We start from the raw sequence: 23,323 nt of genomic DNA, 5'->3' as shown, positions 1-23,323 counted from the left end.
AGGGAGGCAGGGGGAGGGAGAGAGAGAGAGAGAGAGAGAGAGAGGGAGGCAGGGGAAGGGAGAGAGAGAGAGAGAGGGAGGCAGGGGAAGGGAGAGAGAGAGAGGGAGGGCAGGATAGAGAGCGCACACGAGCTGACTTGTGTCTAGAATCAATCACCCCCCCCTCTCCCCTCCCCTCTTCCTTCACTCACTCACTGCAATCTGCCAGCGGTGTGCGTGCGGGAGAAAGACAGAGATATATGTATATAGAGAGATATATCTGAGTCTCTGTACCTCACAGCCACCATATCCTCCTCTCCGTACTCCCCCCTCCTCCCTCCCTCAGCTCTCGCTCCTCCTCCTCCTCCAACAACACACTCACTCGCTCCCTCTGATGCTGTGTGGATGCAGACCGGGGGCATTTCCAGGCTCCTGAATCTCCTCTCCTCTCCTCCTCGGCGTCTCCCCCCCCTTCCTCCCCCCCCAAGAGACCCGGGCTGGTCCAGACCTGTTTCTCCGTCTCTCCTCCGTCTCTCCTCTCCTCTCCTCCTGCACCTAACCACCAGGATGTGGTCCTCCTCGGTGGCTCTGCTTCTCTCTGGATTCTCCGCTTTGATCCACGGTGAGCTATGCGCCCGCCTGTCTATCTGTCTGTCTGTCTGTCTCCATCTTCTTTTCTTGTTCACTTTATGTGGGAATCAAGATGCGACAGAATCAGAATCACTTTGAGTCCGCTAAATAGGCACATGGATGCCCAGTGTGTCAAGTACGTAGTGGAATAAGGATTTGAACTAGAAACAGGTAAAGTGAAGTGCGTGTGTGAGAGGATCCGGCTCACCTGTTTGCTTGCCTGTTTATGTCAGAGGGATTTTCCTCCTGAACTGTGTGGCTGATGGATTGTTTGCTGGAGACACATGCTGGGTTTGATCCCTCTGCACGAGGTGTGTTCTCCTCACAGACATGACATGCTGGGTTTGATCCCTCTGCACGAGGTGTGTTCTCCTCACAGACATGACATGCTGGGTTTGATCCCTCTGCACGAGGTGTGTTCTCCTCACAGACATGACATGCTGGGTTTGATCCCTCTGCACGAGGTGTGTTCTCCTCACAGACATGACATGCTGGGTTTGATCCCTCTGCACGAGGTGTCTTCTCCTCACAGACATGACATGCTGGGTTAGATCCCTCTGCACGAGGTGTGTTCTCCTCACAGACATGACATGCTGGGTTTGATCCCTCTGCACGAGGTGTGTTCTCCTCACAGACATGACATGCTGGGTTAGATTCCTCTGCACGAGGTGTGTTCTCCTCACAGACATGACATGCTGGGTTTGATCCCTCTGCACGAGGTGTCTTCTCCTCACAGACATGACATGCTGGGTTAGATCCCTCTGCACGAGGTGTGTTCTCACAGACATGACATGCTGGGTTTGAGCCCTCTGCACGAGGTGTGTTCTCCTCACAGACATGACATGCTGGGTTTGATCCCTCTGCACGAGGTGTGTTCTCCTCACAGACATGACATGCTGGGTTTGATCCCTCTGCACGAGGTGTGTTCTCCTCACAGACATGACATGCTGGGTTAAATTCCTCTGCACGAGGTGTGTTCTCCTCACAGACATGACATGCTGGGTTAGATTCCTCTGCACGAGGTGTGTTCTCCTCACAGACATGACATGCTGGGTTTGATCCCTCTGCACGAGGTGTGTTCTCCTCACAGACATGACATGCTGGGTTTGATCCCTCTGCACGAGGTGTGTTCTCCTCACAGACATGACATGCTGGGTTTGATCCCTCTACACGAGGTGTGTTCTCCTCACAGACATGACATGCTGGGTTAGATCCCTCTGCACGAGGTGTGTTCTCCTCACAGACATGACATGCTGGGTTAGATTCCTCTGCACGAGGTGTGTTCTCCTCACAGACATGACATGCTGGGTTTGATCACTCTGCACGAGGTGTCTTCTCCTCACAGACATGACATGCTGGGTTAGATCCCTCTGCACGAGGTGTCTTCTCCTCACAGACATGACATGCTGGGTTTGATCCCTCTGCACGAGGTGTGTTCTCACAGACATGACATGCTGGGTTTGAGCCCTCTGCACGAGGTGTCTTCTCCTCACAGACATGACATGCTGGGTTTGATCCCTCTACACGAGGTGTGTTCTCCTCACAGACATGACATGCTGGGTTAGATCCCTCTGCACGAGGTGTGTTCTCCTCACAGACATGACATGCTGGGTTAGATTCCTCTGCACGAGGTGTGTTCTCCTCACAGACATGACATGCTGGGTTTGATCCCTCTACACGAGGTGTGTTCTCCTCACAGACATGACATGCTGGGTTAGATCCCTCTGCACGAGGTGTGTTCTCCTCACAGACATGACATGCTGGGTTAGATCCCTCTGCACGAGGTGTGTTCTCCTCACAGACATGACATGCTGGGTTAGATCCCTCTGCACGAGGTGTGTTCTCCTCACAGACATGACATGCTGGGTTTGATCCCTCTACACGAGGCGTGTTCTCCTCACAGACATGACATGCTGGGTTAGATCCCTCTGCACGAGGTGTGTTCTCCTCACAGACATGACATGCTGGGTTTGAGCCCTCTGCACGAGGTGTGTTCTCCTCACAGACATGACATGCTGGGTTTGATCCCTCTGCACGAGGTGTGTTCTCCTCACAGACATGACATGCTGGGTTTGAGCCCTCTGCACGAGGTGTGTTCTCCTCACAGACATGACATGCTGGGTTTGAGCCCTCTGCACGAGGTGTGTTCTCCTCACAGACATGACATGCTGGGTTAGATTCCTCTGCACGAGGTGTGTTCTCCTCACAGACATGACATGCTGGGTTTGAGCCCTCTGCACGAGGTGTGTTCTCCTCACAGACATGACATGCTGGGTTAGATTCCTCTGCACGAGGTGTGTTCTCCTCACAGACATGACATGCTGGGTTTGATCCCTCTGCACGAGGTGTGTTCTCCTCACAGACATGACATGCTGGGTTAGATTCCTCTGCACGAGGTGTGTTCTCCTCACAGACATGACATGCTGGGTTTGATCCCTCTGCACGAGGTGTGTTCTCCTCACAGACATGACATGCTGGGTTTGATTCCTCTGCACGAGGTGTGTTCTCCTCACAGACATGACATGCTGGGTTAGATCCCTCTGCACGAGGTGTGTTCTCCTCACAGACATGACATGCTGGGTTTGATTCCTCTGCACGAGGTGGGTTCTCCTCACAGACATGACATGCTGGGTTAGATCCCTCTGCATGAGGTGTGTTCTCCTCACAGACATGACATGCTGGGTTTGATTCCTCTGCACGAGGTGGGTTCTCCTCACAGACATGACATGCTGGGTTTGAGCCCTCTGCACGAGGTGTCTTCTCCTCACAGACATGACATGCTGGGTTAGATCCCTCTGCACGAGGTGTGTTCTCCTCACAGACATGACATGCTGGGTTTGAGCCCTCTGCACGAGGTGTCTTCTCCTCAGAGACAGACAGCAGGCAGATTGACATCCTAGCTGTGAAGCCAAGCAGATGACAGTGTTTAATTAACCCATTCAGAACCCAATTATGTTCCAAGGAGAAAAAAATATTGTAATGGTGGATTTATACTTATAAATCATTAGGAATAAATGTATTAAAATACTTTATTATGTGTTATTGAATCTCAACCTGAGAAACACCTAACAGTAGAAATGACGATAAATAATAAATATATATATTTTTAATCCTCGATTCCTGAAGTAACTCCAGAAAACAGTATGGTCAAAGCCTTCTGAGTTTAATATTCTGTGTACATATTCAATATGCAATATAAGCTTATATTAATTATATTGTAGTTAATGCATATTAAGAATTATCTAACCCTTAATTAATAGTTACCTAATGTGCCTAGTAATCATACTAATGGTGTTCAGGTTAACTTGTACATTATCTCATAGTTTATGGTTAGTTAATGGTTAGGGTTAGGGTTGGTTAAAAGGCATTAACTATTATACATGAATGCCTATTAAGCATTAAGTTCATCCAAAAATGAAAATCCGGTCAACATCTACTCACCCCCATGCCGGTGGAGTGTTTTAGTCGACAAAACATTCGGGTCACAGCATCTCCTAAACAATTTTTAAGCTTTTAAATGTAATCCAAGTCTGCAGAAGCCCCGAGATGCCAAGTTAACTTTCATTTACACCCTGTTTTTAAAAGCATCACTGTAGCCGTGAGCTGAAAGTCCCGTTTTCACTTTCGCTAGGAACACTCGGACGATTTTCAACCGGCTTTGTATCATTACAAAATCAGTAGACTATCAGAAAAATAAACAATTTTGCGGTCATTTATTTAATCTCATAGTTATTGAGAGTTGATCTGATTTGATTTTAGTCGTGGACCAGTGATGTCATTCATGCACAAATGACATCACTGGGTGTAAATGTCTTTTCAAGTCAATTTGGCATCTTCTGGAGACTTGGATTACACCAGATGAGCAGTATGGAGGAATTTTATTGTATTTTTATTTATTTATTTACGTTTGAAAGTTGGTCACCATTCACTTCAATCATTAGGACAATACTGTAACTCTGTTTGCCTGGAAAACACCACTATGTTTTGTGGACTAAAAAACACCACCCAACGTTCCACCAATCCAATCTGACTGACTGAATTTTCATTTTTGGGTGAACTTATCCTTTATGCATTAACTAACCGTTAACGAATGTACCCTTATTGTAAAGTTTGACCTAAGCTTGTATCATTAGAAAATCAAATCAATCAAAACAATCAGAAGAAATCATTCAGATCCCCTGTCCATTCCAATGGAGGGATGTTTTTGAAAAAATCCTGAGTAAAAGCTATAAATCTTTCATATTAGGATATTTTGACATGGATAAGTAATATAACATGCCATGCTTACTTTAAAGGCAAATGATGTACTTTAACAATATGATTCATCGAGTAAAATGTGCCTTACACTTCCTCCTAGCCTCACGGTCAGTCATGCTTGCTGAAAAAGGGTGTGTGGCTCTACTGCAGTCCACTTTAGATGATGTGGAACTATATTGATTGGCTTATATCCAATCAAAAGAATCTGAAGCCGCAATCATAACAGTTTCCCCCTGCAGATGTGTCTGCATGTGTGGGGAAACAGATCACATCAGCTACATAGTGTTCATAGAGCCACTCTTCCCTCTTTACCTGCTTGATACGAGCTGAAGTGAAACCAGAGGGCCGAGGCTGACAGGAGATGATAGAGTTGACAGTGGAGCTGCTGAAGCTTCCCTACAGGCACAACATGCGACTGAAATGCTTTTTCTCCAACAACGGTTCGAGACCAGTTGATTCCAGAAATCTCTCTTCAAGCCAGCAGCACACATCTCTGTAGGAAGCGCCATTAAAAGACAAGGGACACAATTTCAATTTCACTGAATACATAAGTACAGCTTACAGAATGATTTGATGTAACGTAGTGAGTAAAGCTCCCTCCCAGAGGCCTCAAGAAACCCTCTAGTGACAGATGCTAGAGCGCATGGGTTTTAGCCTCCTCGCTAGAGCGCCCGCCACGCCGGAGGTTCCGAGTTCGATTCCCAGCTGCGGAGGGGGGGACTACACGACGCGGGTTACATTGACATGCAGCAAAGTTCACTTTGACATGATGCATGCCATTTGAAAGCACCTTAAAATACCACGAGTGCAAATGGGAGTCAAAGCCCTATCGCCCATCATTGTAAACTGACATAGCACACTCGTGAAAAAAGAGATATTTTCAATAGGGACACAGTAATGATAATAAACACACATTCAGACCTCCAGGTTCCTATAATAATGTTTTGTCAAATCCAAGAACATCTATTTAACATTTCACACACATTCTAATGTGTGTGGCACCTGTGAGACAAATTTGAAAGTGAGAAGGTGTTGGTTATTCCCCATAGAAGCCATTTCATTGTAGTGAGACCATTTTTAAAAACTGGACCTCACTGTATGTAAAATTTCTTTCCTTCATTATTGCCTTCCTCATTATTTTGCCTCGCGTTAAATGTTCCATTCTGAGCGAGGAGCTGGACCTTTCCCTCATGCTGTATTTACTGTATTAATGCTGTATTTACTGTATTAATGCTGTATTTACTGTATTAATGTCACTGCAAATAGGAGATAAGAATGACTAATGGTGAAGACACATTTCTTTTTAAATCTCTCCTCTCCTAATTGAATGTGTCACTCTTAACCTTCATATCTTGTGTTTCCCTCTGTTTTTCTCTCTTGGTACGCATTGCACACCCGGGCGACCCCTCTCTGGGTGGCCTTTCCCAACGTTTCTTCCATTTATTTTTTACTAATGAGGTTTTCAAGGAGTTTTTCCTTTTCACTGAGGGGCGTTGGGAGGGCGAGTTGTGGTCATTTTCAGTCCCTCTCTCAATCAAAACGTGGGCATTGCTAAATCTGTTGGGACTGTGTGTGTGATTAAGGTCTACACACACACACAAATAGACTCTTATGCTTCACATGGTCTTAGCAGAGGGGCCAGCAGCTCTATAAGTCACTCTGCTGCTCGGTCGGTTGGTCCACACAACTTTTCTCAGTTAGTGGGCAGTTTTTACCCTGGGAGGCTGGAATTTGGCATGGAGGTCAAGTGTATGTGTGTGTGTGTGTGTGTGTGTGTGTGTGTGTGTGTGTGTGTGTGTGTGTGTGTGTGTGTGTGTGTGTGTGTGTGTGTGTGTGTGTGTGTGTGTGCGTGCGTGCGTGCGCGTATGAAGGTGTGTGTTTGTGTTCATGCCAATTGGCTAAAAGCGGGGCAGTGGTGGGTACATTTCAAAATGCAGGATGGCAGGGGAAGAGGGCTGAAATTTGGAATGGAGGTCAAGTGTGTGTGTGTGTGTGTGTGTGTGTGTGTGTGTGTGAAGGTGTGTGATTGAGTTCAAGCCAATTGGCCAAAAAAAAGGGCAAATTTCAAAATGCAGGGTGGCAGAGGCAGAGTAGTGTGGGCTGCCCCTGCTATCCTGCATTTTGGAAATTTGCACTTGCAAATTTGCACTTGTATTTTGCGGCGATTGCGAATTCAGTCTTGTTTAACAGTGAAGGTGTGTTAAACGTTGCGTTGTCTTCCTCATGTGCCTCTGCAGTGTCGCAGCAGGGCCCCCACGCGAGGAGCCTGCTGAAGAACCTGATGAAAGACTACAACAACATGGAGCGGCCGGTGGGGAACGACTCGCACTCGCTCACCGTGCGCTTCTCCGTCACCTTGATGCAGATCATGGACGTGGTAGGTGTGCTTCTCGACGTCCACAGGGCCGGCAGATGACCTACTGAATGTGACCAAATATATTTCTATCATGCAAATTCATGATCATATTTCTAATCTGTGTGATAAAGTGTTTCTCCTGGGGAATAATTGACATTTACAGCTTCTGGTGTTCTTCTGATAATTAAGCAATAAAATGGCCTTAAAATGGGAAATTATCATTTTGGTGTCAAAGTTCAACCTGGCACCTGGAGATAATTGCAGGCACTATTTCATTTTCGTGGGTCGGAGAGGGGGGAGGGGGGGTTAAGAACCAAAGGGTTAGAGTAGTGGTTCTCAACGTGGGGGTCCGGGGACCCCTAGAAATTTGATGAATTGTTAAACTCAGAATTATTCCATTTACAAGGTTAACACAGAGAATGTAGAAGAGTGACAGTTTTGATCATAGTTTCACTGTTATCTCTTTACCTACAATAAGGATAGTCATGGAATTCTGGACAAATTCATATCTGCCAAAAAAAGCGATCCTCGATATGAACAAGGTTGAGAATCACTGTTCTAGAGACAGCAGCTAGCTGGTTCATTTGTACGGTCCTTCAGTCTGGACTACGTCAAGTCACAGAAGACTGTCTTCTCGACAACTCTGAATCTTTGATGTGGATGGAAACTAATATTGTAGTCTGCTAGCAGATTTATGCAGCAAATGATTTCCAAGACTTTTTTTTATGTTTTGTAGGACGAAAAGAACCAGGTGCTGACGACCAACATCTGGCTGAAGATGGTAAGGACCTGAGAGAGAGAGAGAGAGAGTGAGAGAGAGAGAGAGAGAGAGAGAGAGAGAGAGAGAATGATATCGCTGCTATTGTGGGTTTAGGTCATTTTTACATTTTTGCATGCACTGGTTTGAAATGGGCTTTAGTAAAGTAAGTTTCATGACCCACCCTCTGCAAATCCCATCCAAAAATCCATTAGGTTTAAAATACATGCTACAGCATGCGCTGGGAGTGGGACACGTCATCAGTGATGTTAGCTGGGGTCGTAAGGTGTTTCGGGTCTGTCAACATCATACACCCTCGCCCAGTAGACCCGGCCGAGGCTGATTAAGACCCCTACCCGCGTCCCAGAAGCGGCCGCTCACTGATCAGCCCTCCTACTCTGTCTGCAACGTTGCCTGCGGAAGGGTTGATCACGGCCAATCCGCTGCAATAGAGTTAGTGCTACACCGCAGTATTGTAAGACATTACACCACTACCTTTTTTTTTTTTTTTTCTGAAAGCGGACCTATTTTAAGCTAAAAGGCTCTCAGACATAGCATAGCAGTAATATACTGTTTGGATTTTATGAACTCAAATAATATTCATACTGAACAACCAGGTGTTATGGAGACACTGTGTCAGCAGAAAAGTGGACGGACTGGATCTGTGTCTGTGTGTTTCAGAGTTGGTTTGACCACTACCTCCAGTGGAACCAGACCGAACATCCCGGAGTGAAAACGCTCCGCTTCACTACAGACCAGGTCTGGACACCAGACATTCTGCTCTACAACAGGTAACACACACACACACGCACACACACACACACACACACACACACACACACACACACACACACACACACACACACACACACACACACACACACACACACACACACACACACACACACACACACACACCATTATTCCCTCTGCAGTGGTCGCTGTCTGTGGTGCTGAAATGACAAGACCCCTAAAAGAGGTCTCACTCTCCCCCCGCGCTATCACATAATTTCATCACACACACACACACACACACACACACACACACACACACACACACACACACACACACACACACACACACAGGGACACACGCTTCGCCAAGCAGTGTCCTAAGTTGCACCTTCCTCCTCTGTCCTTCCTTAGTGCAGATGATGACTTTGACTCCACCTTTAAGACCAATGTTCTGGTCAACTCCAGTGGCTACGCTTCATATATTCCTCCAGGTGAGTCTCTCTCTCTCTAGACTATCTATCCTTCATCCCTATCTCACCCCATCACTCCCTCGTCTCTCTGCGGTGCAAAGGCAGCAACTCATCCTGCACTCTCCGCATGTCTCCCCTGTTATGTACACTTGACATTAATATTTTATCACTACCAAACAGCGTCGCCGGTTAGTCACCCATGTAAGGCCGTGTAAGTAACGGCTCCCCTGGGCTTCCGGGGTTCCACGGTTCTTTGCTTTTGACTTTCTCACAGTCATTTCTCTCTCCAGCACATTAAGAGCGCCGGCTGCTGCGGGGATCCTTCGTGCCAGGCTGGCCGAAATGGCCTCGCGGAGTCAAGATGAGGGATAGAAAACCAGCATATATCAATTTTTACTGGGCGGCCATGTTTATTCATAAGGTGCAACCTAATGTAAATAAAGGCCCTTAATGCGGTGGTTTGGATCAGAGCCAATGAAGAAGAGAGTGCTGCGGCGCCACGGGCCGGGCCTAATGAGGGGCAGCCAGACTGGACCACACGACACGCGAGTAGACAGAGAGAGAGAGAGGAAAGAGAGCGGGAGAGGATGAGTGAATGGAGAGAGAGAGAAAAGGAGGCGTGTGTGTGTGTGTTTATTTGTTTGTTTATTAAAAGGATCCCCATTAGCTGGCGCCATGGCAATCAGCTAGTCTTCCTGGGGTCCACAACATGTAAAGAAGTCACATGACAAAAATGACATAATACAAAAAACTACATTCATCTTAATACAAAAATACACATGAAATTACATGACATATAAATGAGAGTTAAAAGAGTGGGACATATGGGATCATAAGTAAAACAAACACTGTGAGACCAGTGTTGGGCAAGTTACTTTCAAAATGTAATATACTACATATTACTAGTTACCTTCATTTGAAAGTAATAAGTTACTTTACAGTAATACTGTCTGTGTAGAGTAACTCGTTACTTATTTACAGTACTTTTGCATGACTTTCACCAAAACAACAGCGGCAGCAGAATGACATCGCCGCCCCGGAACATCCCGAAAAATAATGTCAACCACCTTGAAGTCAGTGTAAACAATCCAAAATTCTAAATGTAATTCTTTTCCTTTGTTATTGTCATCTGTAGTGGTTATTTGCATAAAAACAGACCATTTGATTAGGAAATGGATTGTATCTTGTGCTTTGATTTAAAAAAAAATAACTAAATTTGTAACTTGAGATACTTGACAAAGTAACTGGTATAATATTACTGAAATCCTAATACGTGATATTACTGAGTTACTGCTAAAAGTAATATATTACATGTAATATGTTACTTTTGTAATGAGTTACCCCCCAACACTGTGTGAGGCATACACCTGTATTCTCCCTCATACAAGCCTGTTTGCGATGACTGTGGTCCTTGTAGCTGGGCTATTGTCGGGAGATAAAAGGCTGGATGTTTGTGGGTGTCAGGCAGGGAGCAGCAGCAGCAGCTTGACAGCCAGCAGAATAAATAACTCAAAGGCAGAGGATCCCAGGTGCCTGCTGCTGTTATCATAGCTCTCATAGCTGCAGATCTAAAGCTCTTGTGCAATGTTTTGGCTTAATGGTGTAACAGTAGGTAAGAGGAGATCATTTCAGTTTTAGTTGAAAGCTATGTCGTGCTGATATTTCCAAAAATGTAATCCTCTCTCGGCCCCGGTGACGCCGTCTTTGGAGGAGATTTTTGCGAGAGTTTTTTTATTTTGGCCGCTAACCCGTGAGAGAGAGAGAGAGACAGTTCCAAGCTGCAGAGAAGTCAAGGTAAGGCCATTTACACCTGGCGTTAACATGTGTTTTCTGTGATCAGATTGCAATCAGATTGTGTTTTATCACTTGAAATGCCAGGTGTAAACACCCCCAAAACGCATTGAAGATGGATTGCAATCTGATCGGCCAAACCACCTCCGGAGGTGGTCAGGGATGCATTGTGTACACATTGAACACGAGTGTAAATGCAATGTGTCCTCTCAATCTGGATACAGCAACTTTATGCGGATTGAGAGGACAACCATTTCTGCAATCTGATTGCAATCAGATTGCAGAAAATGCATGTTAACGCCAGGTGTAAATGGAATCAGGTTGAAGTGATAAAATACAATGTGATTGCAATCTGATCAGAGAAAATGCATGTTAGCGGCAGGTGTAAATGGCCTCGGTGTCTCGTTTGAAAATGTAGCTCCAAAGCGACCTGGCTATCTGTGAGAGGCAAGTTACTGTTACTCAAATGTATAAGTGACACAGTGCAGTGATAACATGTTAGCTAATGGATGTAATTAAGGGTTTAGTGCCTCAGCAGCTCATAAGGAGAGTCATTATAGAGGGATCATCCCGATGAAGCAAAGGCAAGCACTTGGTGTTACTAACTGGATGGTAGAGAGAGTTGGATGGTGCTTGAGAGCAGTGAATGACGCGTTTTCATTTCAACCTGATTCTTGGCTTCAAGGGGTTAGCCAACACATTCTCCAAACAGCATACAGGAGCCTGGTCAAAACCGTCCTGTCTTATAATATGACTGCCTGGTACGGCAACCTAAATGTAAAAAGTAAAAACAAACTCTCTAGAATTGTTAAAATAGCAGGTAAGATTATTAGTAAACCACAAAAACAGCTCTGCAATATTTTTGACAGGACTGTAAATAGGAAGGCTAGAAAGATCAGTGGTGATGCCTCGCACCCACTGAACCTGGCGTTGGAGCTGCTCCCATCCGCTCGTCGGTTTAGGGTCCCAAGGGCCAGCCGGAATATCTATAAGAACTCCTTCATCCCCTCTGCCATACTAGCACTGAATAAATAAATGAATCTGTTTTGTATGGCGTGCTGTGTAATGTATAGGTTAGGTAATATTTTAGGTAGGTAGGTATTTCTAGGTATTTAGATAGGTAGGTAGGCATTTTAGACCGGTAGGTATTTTGTAATTTGTATTTGTTTATCCATGACAAGCTGCTGCTATCTGCTAACTTGCACCATGTATGATGTATGTTCTATGTTTTATGTTCTCTATGTGTTATGGTGTGCTGATTGTGCACAATACGTAACACACTGTATGTGCTGAAGAGAAGCCAAAGACAAATTTCCACTGAGGTGGACAATAAAGTAAATCAAATCCAAATTAAATCAAATCAAATCAAATGGGCTGAATCGTGGAATCAGGAGAAATAAGTCCTTCTGCATTCTCTTATCAGCCTTTGTGTTGCTTGCATAACGAGGAAAAAGGTTTTATAGCGGCAACTTAATTTGGTATCGTTTTTTTTTTGGTGAGCAATTTAACCTTTATCAGACAAGACATTAAGAACAAATTCTTATTTACAATGGCGACCTGGCCTGTTCATAGCATTGGACCTGCTCAAATTTGCTTTTTGAAACTCTGCTTTCATTCCACTCTAAAAGGCTGTTTTGCATGTCGGCAGGCTCATAATGAATGTCTTTGAGAGCAGTTTGTTAGGCTCCACTGGCATTTCAGTACTGTGTGCAACTGAAAGTCTCAATAGACTTGATTCGTTCATTTCACTAATTACTTTAATGCTGAAGTTTGCCAGCCACCTCTACAAGGACCATTGCGATTCACTGCGTGGGGGTGGATGTGGTGTGTGTGTGTGTGTGTGTGTGTGTGTGTGTGTGTGCGCGTGGTTTTGTGCAAGTGTGAGTGTGTTTAATTTTGCAGAATAAAAGTGACGATCAAATTATTGGCGCTGTGGAAAATCTCACCAGTGTTGTTGTTTTCTTGTTTCATTGAGACTTAGGTAACAGCTGTTTGTGCAGGCAGAGCAGAGACAATGTTTGCAGAAGAGGAGAATATCTGAAAGCTAAGAGTCACAATACATTTCTTTCTCTGCTGCTCACATCTGTTTGATGGGAGGTTGTCTCTCATCTTTGCTTCCACCTCACCAGCCACCAAACCCAATTTCAAAACCCCAAACTCTCTGCTGGCCTGCGGAAAGAAAAACAGCAAAAAAAACACATTGCAATATTGTGCAAGGGATTGTGATACATGTGGCCATATAATCTTTTCTACGCCATTTCTATCTAAAAACAAATAAAAGGGTAAGGTGGTGGGGAGATGCGATAGATCTGAAAAAAGAAAGAAATGATTTTCTCTCACAGGCATCTGTTCAACACCTCCATCAAAGGGAAAAAAATGCAGCCTCTCTACTGGAAATTGAAGCGGTCAATATTGTCGTTTTTTGGGATTTTCAAAATAAAGCGATTTTAGAATCTAAATGCGCTCTCTTTCGCCCTTTTCTCAGGAATCTTCATGAGCACATGCAACGTGGACGTTCGCTGGTTCCCCTTTGACATCCAGCAGTGTGAGCTGAAGTTCGGCTCCTGGACGTACGACGGCTGGCTGCTGGACCTGCAGATGGACGAGGCTGACACCACCGGCTACATGCCAAACGGAGAGTGGGACCTAGTGGGTGAGTAGGGTCACCCTACTCACCCACTAGGTCCCACTCTCCATTGAGTTCACCCTACTAGGGTGAACTCACTGCGTGGTAGAGAGCTACACCCTCTGGAACTGAGTGGTTATGCCTTTTCTGTGCAATGTTGGGTGTTCACCAATAGAGACACTGCATAATTCAGAAGCCACGCCCGAGACGGGGGAAAACAGAACCCCCCCCTCCAATCTTGGCGTTCTCCTATGTCGCGTGCATGGTTGCGTGTTGCACAAAAAGATCGTATATACGGAAGATGAACACTCCAACTTACTTCCTTGACAGTTAGATCCACATTTTTCTTCTCAATGGCTTCCTTGTTTTGCTCAGGAGTACAGAAAAACTTCAACTGGCGATTTTTTACATTTGTTGTGTGCGCAGCCCACCACACAACAGCTTTTAGCTATGTTTAATTCAAGGAAAATGACGCTGGTGTGTGGAAATGAACGGAGCTTTTCCCCCGTGATGGGCGTGGCCTATTTCATGCAGTGTCTCTATGCGTGCAAAAACCTCCAACAAGTCATTTAGTTTAGCCAATGGGGTTAGATCATTTCACTTGTTTCCACCTTGTCTCAAGAGTTTTGTAGAATCAAGTTTCTTTTCTAGTAGTGAAGTGATTTCTTTCTAGAATTTGATTTGAAGGTTGGATATGAGGCTAAATGACTTGTTAAAGCAGCTACGAGCAAGATTTTCGATTGTTATTCAACAGTATAATTATAATATTGATGCATCACAACTTACCTAGAATAGTAGCTGAGACCAAAGCCGTGTGAATCGGAGATTGCTCTCTTGATGATTATAGAGTCTGTTGTGTCTGTCTACCGGCAGGCCGGATAAACCCGGAAGTGAAACGAAACGGTTTTCGGCAGCTGCCTGCCTTCAACCGTTTCGCTCTGCCTCGCAACAGACCATAAACACGGAGAACGCCATGCAGGGGCTTGCTACTCTCGCGAACATCTCTCGTTATATTCTAACAGTTTGTTTGGAAGTAATTTTGTTATTTTGTGGTTATGGCCGAAGTGGCTGCAGCAAACCGTTTCATTTTACTTCCTGATCTGCCCCGGCCGCAGACAGACTAATCGTCAAGACGACACTGGCCCGATTCACTCGGGGTTCAAGCGAGACTACTCGGCGTTGGTCTCGTCTACTATTAGAGGTAATATGTGATGCATCGATATTAAATTTAGACTGTTTAATAACAATCGAAAATCTTGCTCGTACCTGCTTTAAGATGGCCATTTTTGTAGTCTGTTTCTTCTTTAATATTGAGCTGCTATTATGCAAAACAGATTGCAACAAAATCTGACACAAAGGTTCTATTGTATCGCATGGTATCGTGGTGAATCATATCGTATCGTAGCATATTTTATCATATCGTATTGTATTGCACTGCATCACATCGAGAGCTGAGTCGCATCATTGTTTCTGTCTGTCTCGGTGTCCCTGCCCTTCCAGGAGTGCCTGCCACCAGGAACGAGGTTTTCTACGACTGCTGTAAGGAGCCGTACATTGACGTGACGTTTGTCGTGACCATCCGGCGGCGGACGCTCTACTACGCCCTCAACCTGCTCATCCCCTGCGTGCTGCTCTCCTCCATGACCCTGCTCATCTTCGTGCTGCCCGCTGACTCCGGGGAGAAGATCTCACTGGGTGAGTGGCAGTGTTGGGAAACTAAGTGACTGAGGATTTGTTACAGTTACTCGTTACTTGTCTCAAAAAGTAAGATGATTACTTTAGAAATGGCTGCGTAACAAAAGTCATTGGTTACTTTTGCTTTCCTTTTAAAAGTATTCTTCGATTGTTTCATCAATGCACACATTGTTTTAGTGTTGCTGTAGCACAGTGTGGGACAAGACACTGTCAAATTTCATCTATCATTGTACCTTGGATACTTGAACATTTGTAGAGGCTTATAGCCTACTCGAGGCCATCAGCCTCTGGGGCTTATGGCCTACTCAAGGTCATCAGCCTCTGGGGCTTATAGCCTATTCAAGGTCATCAGCCTCTGGGGCTTATAGCCTACTCAAGGTCATTAGCCTCTGGGGCTTATAGCCTACTCAAGGTCATCAGCCTCTGAGGCTTATAGCCTACTCAAGGTCATTAGCTTCTGGGGCTTATAGCCTACTCAATGTCATTAGCCTCTGGGGCTTATAGCCTACTCAAGGTCATTAGCCTCTGGGGCTTATAGCCTACTCAAGGTCATCAGCCTCTGAGGCTTATAGCCTACTCAAGGTCATTAGCTTCTGGGGCTTATAGCCTACTCAATGTAATTAGCCTCTGGAGCTTAGCATACTCAAGGTCATCAGCCTCTGGGGCTTATAGCCTACTCAATGTCATTAGCCTCTGGGGCTTATAGCCTACTCAAGGTCATCAGCCTCTGGGGCTTATAGCCTACTCAAGGTCATTAGCTTCTGGGGCTTATAGCCTACTCAAGGTCATCAGCCTCTGGGGCTTATAGCCTACTCAAGGTCATCCGCCTCTGGGGCTTATAGCCTACTCAAGGTCATTAGCCTCTGGGGCTTATAGCCTACTCAAGGTCATCAGCCTCTGGGGCTTATAGCCTACTCAAGGTCATCAGCCTCTGGCGCTTATAGCCTACTCAAGGTAATTAGCCTCTGGGGCTTATAGCCTACTCAAGGCCATTACCCTCTGGGGCTTATAGCCTACTCAAGGTCATCAGCCTCTGGGGCTTATAGCCTACTCAAGGTCATCAGCCTCTGGGGCTTATAGCCTACTCAAGGTAATTAGCCTCTGGGGCTTATAGCCTACTCAAGGTCATTACCCTCTCCGGAGGCCCGGACTACGATGATCAGAAACTGGATAACCCTCTGAACTTGTCTGCTATTTTCACACACTAAACTAGTAACTAGTAAGTAACTAGTGCATTTAAATTCCAGTAATTGGAATTGAGATACAAATTTTTTAGAGGCTGTTCTAATTTAAGTTTAGAGGCTGGAGGGTTGCTACTTTTGATCCTCGGATCAGGTGGGATATCTGGCTGGAAAAGGCGAACGCTCTCTCATCCCTCAACATCGAGCCTAATGATGAAGTGCCCTTGAGCAAAGCACTTAAAAAAAAATCTTCAATTGCTCCAGTAGAGCTGATTCCCTTCAAGGCTGGGATCGCACCGGGAAACCTCCCAGGTGTGAATGTCTGTAATGCAACATGATGTATGTAATGTAACAGGGCCCAGCTGAACAAGAGCATACATGATAAGCCAGCCTTCCTTGTGTAAAGGTGAAAAATAAATAAAAAAAGTGACATGGGAGACTTAGTGGATGGATGAAAGAGCCGAGGAAGAGGGTGACGAGCTGGGGGAGGGGGGTAGTGGGGGAGGGGGGTAGTGGGGGAAGGGGGTAGTGGGGGAGGGGGGTAGTGGGGGAAGGGGGTAGTGGGGGGGGGGGGGTGTAGAAGGTGAAATAGAAAGATGAGAAAAGCGAGCCGAAGGTAGAGCGAGGAGAGAGATGAATAGGTGTGAGACGGTAGCAAAAAGGGAACGCAGTCAGCAGAGGAATAGGAAGAAGATGAGAGAGGACAGCGAAGACGAGGGAGGGAGAATGATGAAGAGGCAAAGTGGCAGAATACTAACTAAAAGGATGGAGAGGGAGCGGAAGCAGACTTTTGATCAAATAGAAGTTATATAGTATAGTAGTTAATACATTTGACAGTCTATTTTCACTGCTCGGTAGCAGATGAGTGAGGTTTCACTCTCATCAGAACGATACAGACAAGCTGTCTGTCAATCTCAGGAAAAGGTTATAGGGTTGTGCTACAACCCAGGTTTTACGAGTAAACACGAGTGTTCTCGCCATAATGCTCCTCAGCTGCGTTGTCTGAATGCTAAAAACAAAACAAACACCCAAGTCACATCTTGGCCACATCCTGGCAGGTGATTGGCCCTCAGCCCGTGACCCGCCCACTATATAAAGCCGTATAGCATTGTCCTGATTCTGTTGCCCTTATACAGGCTGGATGGACAAAGGTTCAAGCTAAAGCTAAGTGCTATTTGACCCATGTCTGAGTGGAGGAGAAGGATCAAGGCTAACATAAAGTGAGGCAGACGTCTCAGAGAGGGAAACGGCAAACAGTCGTGTCAAAGCATAATCCTCCCAAACGCAGGATGCATTACGCAGCGTTTCACTACAGGGAAAAAATGCCAAGCCTTACACACACGGCCAATTAACCTATTGATGTAATTAAAGCTAGTGAATTGATTAGGGAGAGAGAGCTTACACACTGCCTTCCAGGAATATACTCTGTCACTGCGCTTGATGGAAGAGGCACAGGGACACCGGGCGCCAGAGGAGCTCTACGCAGAAAGAGCCATCTATTTGAAAAGAAACAACTTAAAAGAAGCAGTTATTCAACAAATGCTACTATGTTGCCCTTTAAAAGTCTTAGCTGATGAAGACTGTGATGACTGTGATGCACTGTTATCTTCACGGCTGTTGACAAAGTGTATACTATTGTAAGTGGCTTTGGACTAAAGCATCTGCTAAATGACATAATGTAATGTGAATGTAATTTATCTTATTTCTTTAATATCCTTAAAGGGCATTCATCTTTTTAATCTCTCATTGAACTGCTGTTTAATTGAGTACTTTTAAATAGGGCCAAGTTCGCCAGGAAAGCACTCTTTAAGTTTTGGCCGAGTGCGTTGGAAATGTGTTGACAGATAATGTGCAGAAAAAGATAAGAGTTTGTGAGCAGGAGCGTACAGACACACGCGCCAGTGTTGGGGGTAACTCATTACAAAAGTAACATATTACATGTAATATATTACTTTTAGCAGTAACTCAGTAATATAACTCATTACAATATGATTTCAGTAATATTATACCAGTTACTCTGTCAAGTAACAGAAGTTACAAATGGAGTTACTTTTTTTTAAATCAAAGCACATATTTAAATAAAAATTAAATAATTTCCTAATCAAATTGTGTGTCTTTATGCAAATAACCACTATAGATGACAATAACAAAGGAAAAGGATAACATTTAGAATTTTGGACGGTTTACACTGACTTGAAGATTGTACAAATTCTTTTTCGGGATGGTTCCAGGGCGGCGATGTCATTCTGCTACTGCAGTTATTTTGGTGAAAGTAATGCAAAAATAGTGTTATAAGTATTGAGTTACTCTAGACAGACAGTAATATTGTAAAGTAACTTATTACTTTCAAATGAAAGTAACTAGTAATATGTAGTATATTACATTTTGAAAGTAACTTGCCCAACACTGACGCGCATGCGCACACACACACACACACACACACACACACACACACACACACACACACACACGCGCACACGCACACGAGCAGTTTGGATGACTTAAAGCTTGCCGCTTGGAAGCGTGGTAGTGCATCTACTGCAGTATAATACGCCTAAAAGTGATCATGTACGAGCATTAGTCTTTCATGTTTAATTCGTATTGTAATTCATTTGTATTAAAATAAATTCATTAATTTGTATGAAAATAAATTGAACTTAATTTAATCCTTTGAAGTCAGCTCTCTTGAGTTTGACCATTCATCAAAATACTGAACATCTGTCTGTCTGTCTGTCTGTCTGTCTGTCTGTCTGTCTGTCTGTCTGTCTGTCTGTCTGTCTGCCTCTTCTCTCTCCAGGCATCACAGTGTTGCTGTCTCTTACTGTGTTCATGTTGCTGGTCGCAGAGATCATGCCAGCCACATCTGACTCCATCCCTCTTATAGGTAAGAGAGTGTGTGTGTGTGTGTGTGTGTGTGTGTGTGTGTGTGTGTGTGTGTGTGTGTGTGTGTGGGGGGGGGGGGTGGGGCTGGGGTCCATGTGGGGGTGGGGCCATGACTGGTACATAATGGGACTGGTTCATAGCTAGGTCCATGAAAGCCATTCAAAATCGGTAGGCTATAACACACTTTATGAGCGTCGGTCATGGATGTCTTGGGCGTCAGTAGGAAAATAAGAGGTTTTACTATAAACTTATCTTTTTTTAGTGGGGTATATATGACGTTTACATGCGACAGCAGCAGTAAACATTTACTCTTTCATGTTTGTGCTTTAAGTAATTGTCCCTGGGGCAGGAGGTAACATCTGGTGATTTTAGCCATATGGTCGCCTTTAAATTTAATTGCCCAAATCGATCGCTGGAAATTATGTTTAGTGAGCTAAGTGCGCAGCCAGAGACAGATGCGATGCCTTCCATGCCTAAAGACACAAATCCTGACCATTAAAAACTCAAGGAAAAAAAAATATATGCAGTGTCATGATCATCAGAACACTGCTTTCAGCGTTTCTTGTTATTAAAGATGGCTGCCATGATGCAGTTTTTGCCAGTAATGAAGTCTAATGCTGTTCCACGCCGTGCTCCTCGCAGGTCAGTACTTTGCAAGTACAATGGTCATCGTCGGGATGTCAGTCATCGCCACGGTGGTGGTTCTGCAGTATCATCACCACGACCCCAACGGAGGAAACATGCCCAAATGGGTGAGGCCAATACTTCATATCAGTGATGCACGATATATCGGCGGTCATATGGGTATCGGCCGATGTAGTATTTTTTCTTTATATATCGGTATCATCCAATGAGCAAAATAACAGCAATGTTAATATTGGTTATCGGTATAATGGCCGAATCTTTCATATTGCTGTGGTAAATCTATGATTTATGGGCTTTTCCAAATGTTTGAGAAATAAAGAAAGACATTCTTTTTTTCAAATTCAATGTTTACATGTATGTTGTTTTTCAGTATGTACAAAATGTTATCATAGAAACTTGTTTTTATACAGATCATATCAACGTCGGCAATTATCGGCTATCAGCTATAACAGCAATGTTAATATCGGTTATCGTAACGCCAAAACGTTCATATCGGTGCATCCGTACATTCATATGCATGATCAGTTAGAAACATCTTTCGGTCCAGCTTTCCAAATCTTTACCTTTGCTCCTCTGCTAGCTGTTCCTCTCTCTCTTCTCTCACTCCCCCTGTTGTGACTCACCCAGCAGACGTGTCAGTCTGGCTGAGCATGCTCATCAGATGCACGGCTGCAGCCTTCGGGAGTCAGCGGGAGTGTGCTTTCAAAGCGCTCTGGATCTGTGGGCCGATTGAACTTATTCATTCCATCTTCCTTTTTTCCCCCCACCTTCTGTTGGATGCAAAAAAACATCTCAAGACTTTTTCAAAAGCAAGATTTGAGCTCTAAAATGAAATAAGCTTGAATGTAAAGGTGAGAGTAAAGGTCTGAAATAAAGGAATGAAAATAACGTAAAAAAAAAACAGTGAATTACTGTTAATTATAATATACTATATTACTATAATTATAATAAATGTAAAGGCAGGATAAAAAAAATATAGCATTTTAAAACAGATATAAATTATATCAATTGATTTTTTGACTGCAAAAAAAAAGAGACATTTATCGATAAGTACACAAATAGTGAATGAGGATGAGCAGATGCCGTATGGATCGGCACATCTGGAAGGACTTTCTGTTGATGAATGGCCTTTTCAGACAGTCCGATGGCCAATTAACAAACTAATTGATGTGGTTCAGAGCGGGGCATCGAACCGGCACTGTTCATAATTGCACACTGGACAAAAACAACAGCAACAACAGCAGTAGCAGCAGCAGCAACAACAGGGACTGACTGCTACCTGGCCAGCCAACAGGCTCGGGACAGACTAATTGAGCAGTCATCTGCACATTAGCTACTCATTAGAAAACCAGACACCCATCTGGACGCTGTTGGGCCAGTATGCCTTTTCTGGGGGGCCTCGTCCTCTCCTCTCCAAGGGAGTTCTCCACACAGCGGAGCAGCAAAGAGCAGACCAGACGTGGTGGAACACGACAGTTTCATATGTACCCCGCTTATACCAGAAGACATCCTGCTCTTAGCTAAATGCTGTGGAGGTCATTGAAAGCATCGCGTAAGCTCATTACATTCATGCAACAGTAATCTGCCATTTAATTCCACAGTTTGAAATTCAATCAGAAGGTAAGCTCTCTGCTGGGAATCCGCTAAGGAGTAAAGCTGCTTTGCCTCGGGCGTTTTCCCTGCTGAGGATTTCGCACGTGTGCTGACACAAGTAGGCTACTGTTGCATTTAGGAGCGAAAGGCAAGATCGGAAACAGCACCAATGCCAGTCCTCAACAAATGGAACCATTAGCCTAACTTAACTGTAGTGGATGATGATGTGAAGGTCAAGGTGTGTGGGTTGTTTTCTGTTCTCAATGGCTCTCAGAGTGCTGTGCATCTCATCTCTCTCTCTCCTTGTTCTCCCCCACATTTCCCTGCCTCTCTCTCTCTCTCTCTCTCTCTCTCTCTCTCTCTCAGGTGCGGGTGGTCTTGCTGCAGTGGGTCGCGTGGTTCCTGCGTATGAAGCGTCCGGGCGAGAGCGACGACCCGGAGAGGCCCCCCTGCGCCCCCCACCTGCGCCGCTGCTCCTCGGGCTCGCAGAGCGGGAGCATCCCCAACCCTCTGGAGACGACCCTCCATCCGCTGCACCCGCATAACCTGGCTCCTCTGCAGGCGGGGCCGCTCCACGCGGGACACCCCCACCTCCACGTCCAGTCCAGCGCCAACAACAACGGGAACCTCCTTTACATGGGCTTCCAGTCGCTGGAGGACCCTACGCTGCTCCCGGACCCGATCCAGAGGAACAGCATCTCGGCGGGGCCCCGGGTGGCCGGGAGCCCGCCCGCGCACCTGCCGGTTAAGTTCTGCAATTCCCCGCCGCCGCCCCCGACCCCCAACAATGACACCGTAGGGTGTCCCAGCACGGTCTCCAGCGGCGGGGGCTTTGGAGGGGGGCCGGGAGGCTGCTCCTCGGGGGGGTTGGGAGACCCCCAGCTGCAGGCCATCCTGGAGGAGGTCCGCTACATGGCGGACCGTTTCCGGGAGCAGGACGAGGCGGAGAGTATGGCCGACGAGTGGAAATTTGCAGCCGCTGTGATCGACCGCCTGTGTCTGGTGGGGTTCAGTGTTTTCAACATCATCACCACCATCGCGATCCTCATGTCCGCTCCCAACTTCGTGGAGGCTATGTCCAAGGATTACATTTGAACACCGAGAGGAGGAGGAGGAGGAGGAGGAGCGTTAAGGAAGGCAAGAGAGGAAATGAAGGTAGAATGTTGGATGGAGTGGGCCTGGATCCAGAAAATTACATTTTCAAAGGAGTATAGGCCCCATGTGTGAACGGGAGGGACTGGGAAATGTGAAAAATAATTGTTTTCTTTGTGATCCGTCCAGTTTTGTAAGGCGAAAACAGATGAGAGAAGGAATGTGCAGTGACGTTACGATGAAATTAGCGCTTTATCAGATTCTCCTGAAGGTGAAATGGATTGCGGTTAATTGAAAGGAGGCTTTCCCAAACCTAAGGGGGAAGATGAGCGAGTGAGAAAGGCAATAGGAAGAGAAGAGCTTGGTACAATTTGACCACAGATAAGGAGGCTTACAGCGAGAGAGAGAGAGATGGAGAGAGTGATAGGGGGAAAGAGACAGGTGGATAGAGAGAGACAGATAAATAAGACAAGTTTTATTTCCTGGAAGCGAGAAGATAGTCCTTCACTCTCACACCCCCGAAGCAGGATGAGAATAGACTGCTTCATTCACAAGTGATGTGGGCGAGAGAGAGAGAGAGAGAGAGAGAGAGAGAGAGAGAGAGAGGATCAGGGGAGGAGTAGGAGGAGGAGG

General features: G+C 45.4%; 1 protein-coding gene across 1 annotated transcript; it reads left to right on the top strand.

Moving 5' to 3' along the window:
• Nucleotides 1-546: 546 nt before the first annotated feature.
• On the top strand, nt 547-22,693 carry chrna11 (cholinergic receptor, nicotinic, alpha 11; the record flags this gene model as incomplete). The annotated part of the gene is made up of 10 exons (XM_083646487.1): nt 547-601; nt 7,104-7,243; nt 7,959-8,003; nt 8,661-8,770; nt 9,126-9,205; nt 13,461-13,628; nt 15,102-15,296; nt 19,275-19,361; nt 20,003-20,112; nt 21,965-22,693. The coding sequence occupies 10 exons, from the start codon at nt 547-549 to the stop codon at nt 22,691-22,693; spliced, it is 1,719 nt and encodes a 572-aa protein (XP_083502613.1).
• Between the last annotated feature and the right edge of the window lie 630 nt (nt 22,694-23,323).

The sequence above is a fragment of the Poromitra crassiceps genome (assembly GCF_964638095.1).
Source record: "Poromitra crassiceps genome assembly, chromosome: 11".
In the NCBI taxonomy this organism is placed as follows: domain Eukaryota; kingdom Metazoa; phylum Chordata; class Actinopteri; order Beryciformes; family Melamphaidae; genus Poromitra; species Poromitra crassiceps.
This window is presented reverse-complemented; position numbering and strand designations above follow the sequence as displayed.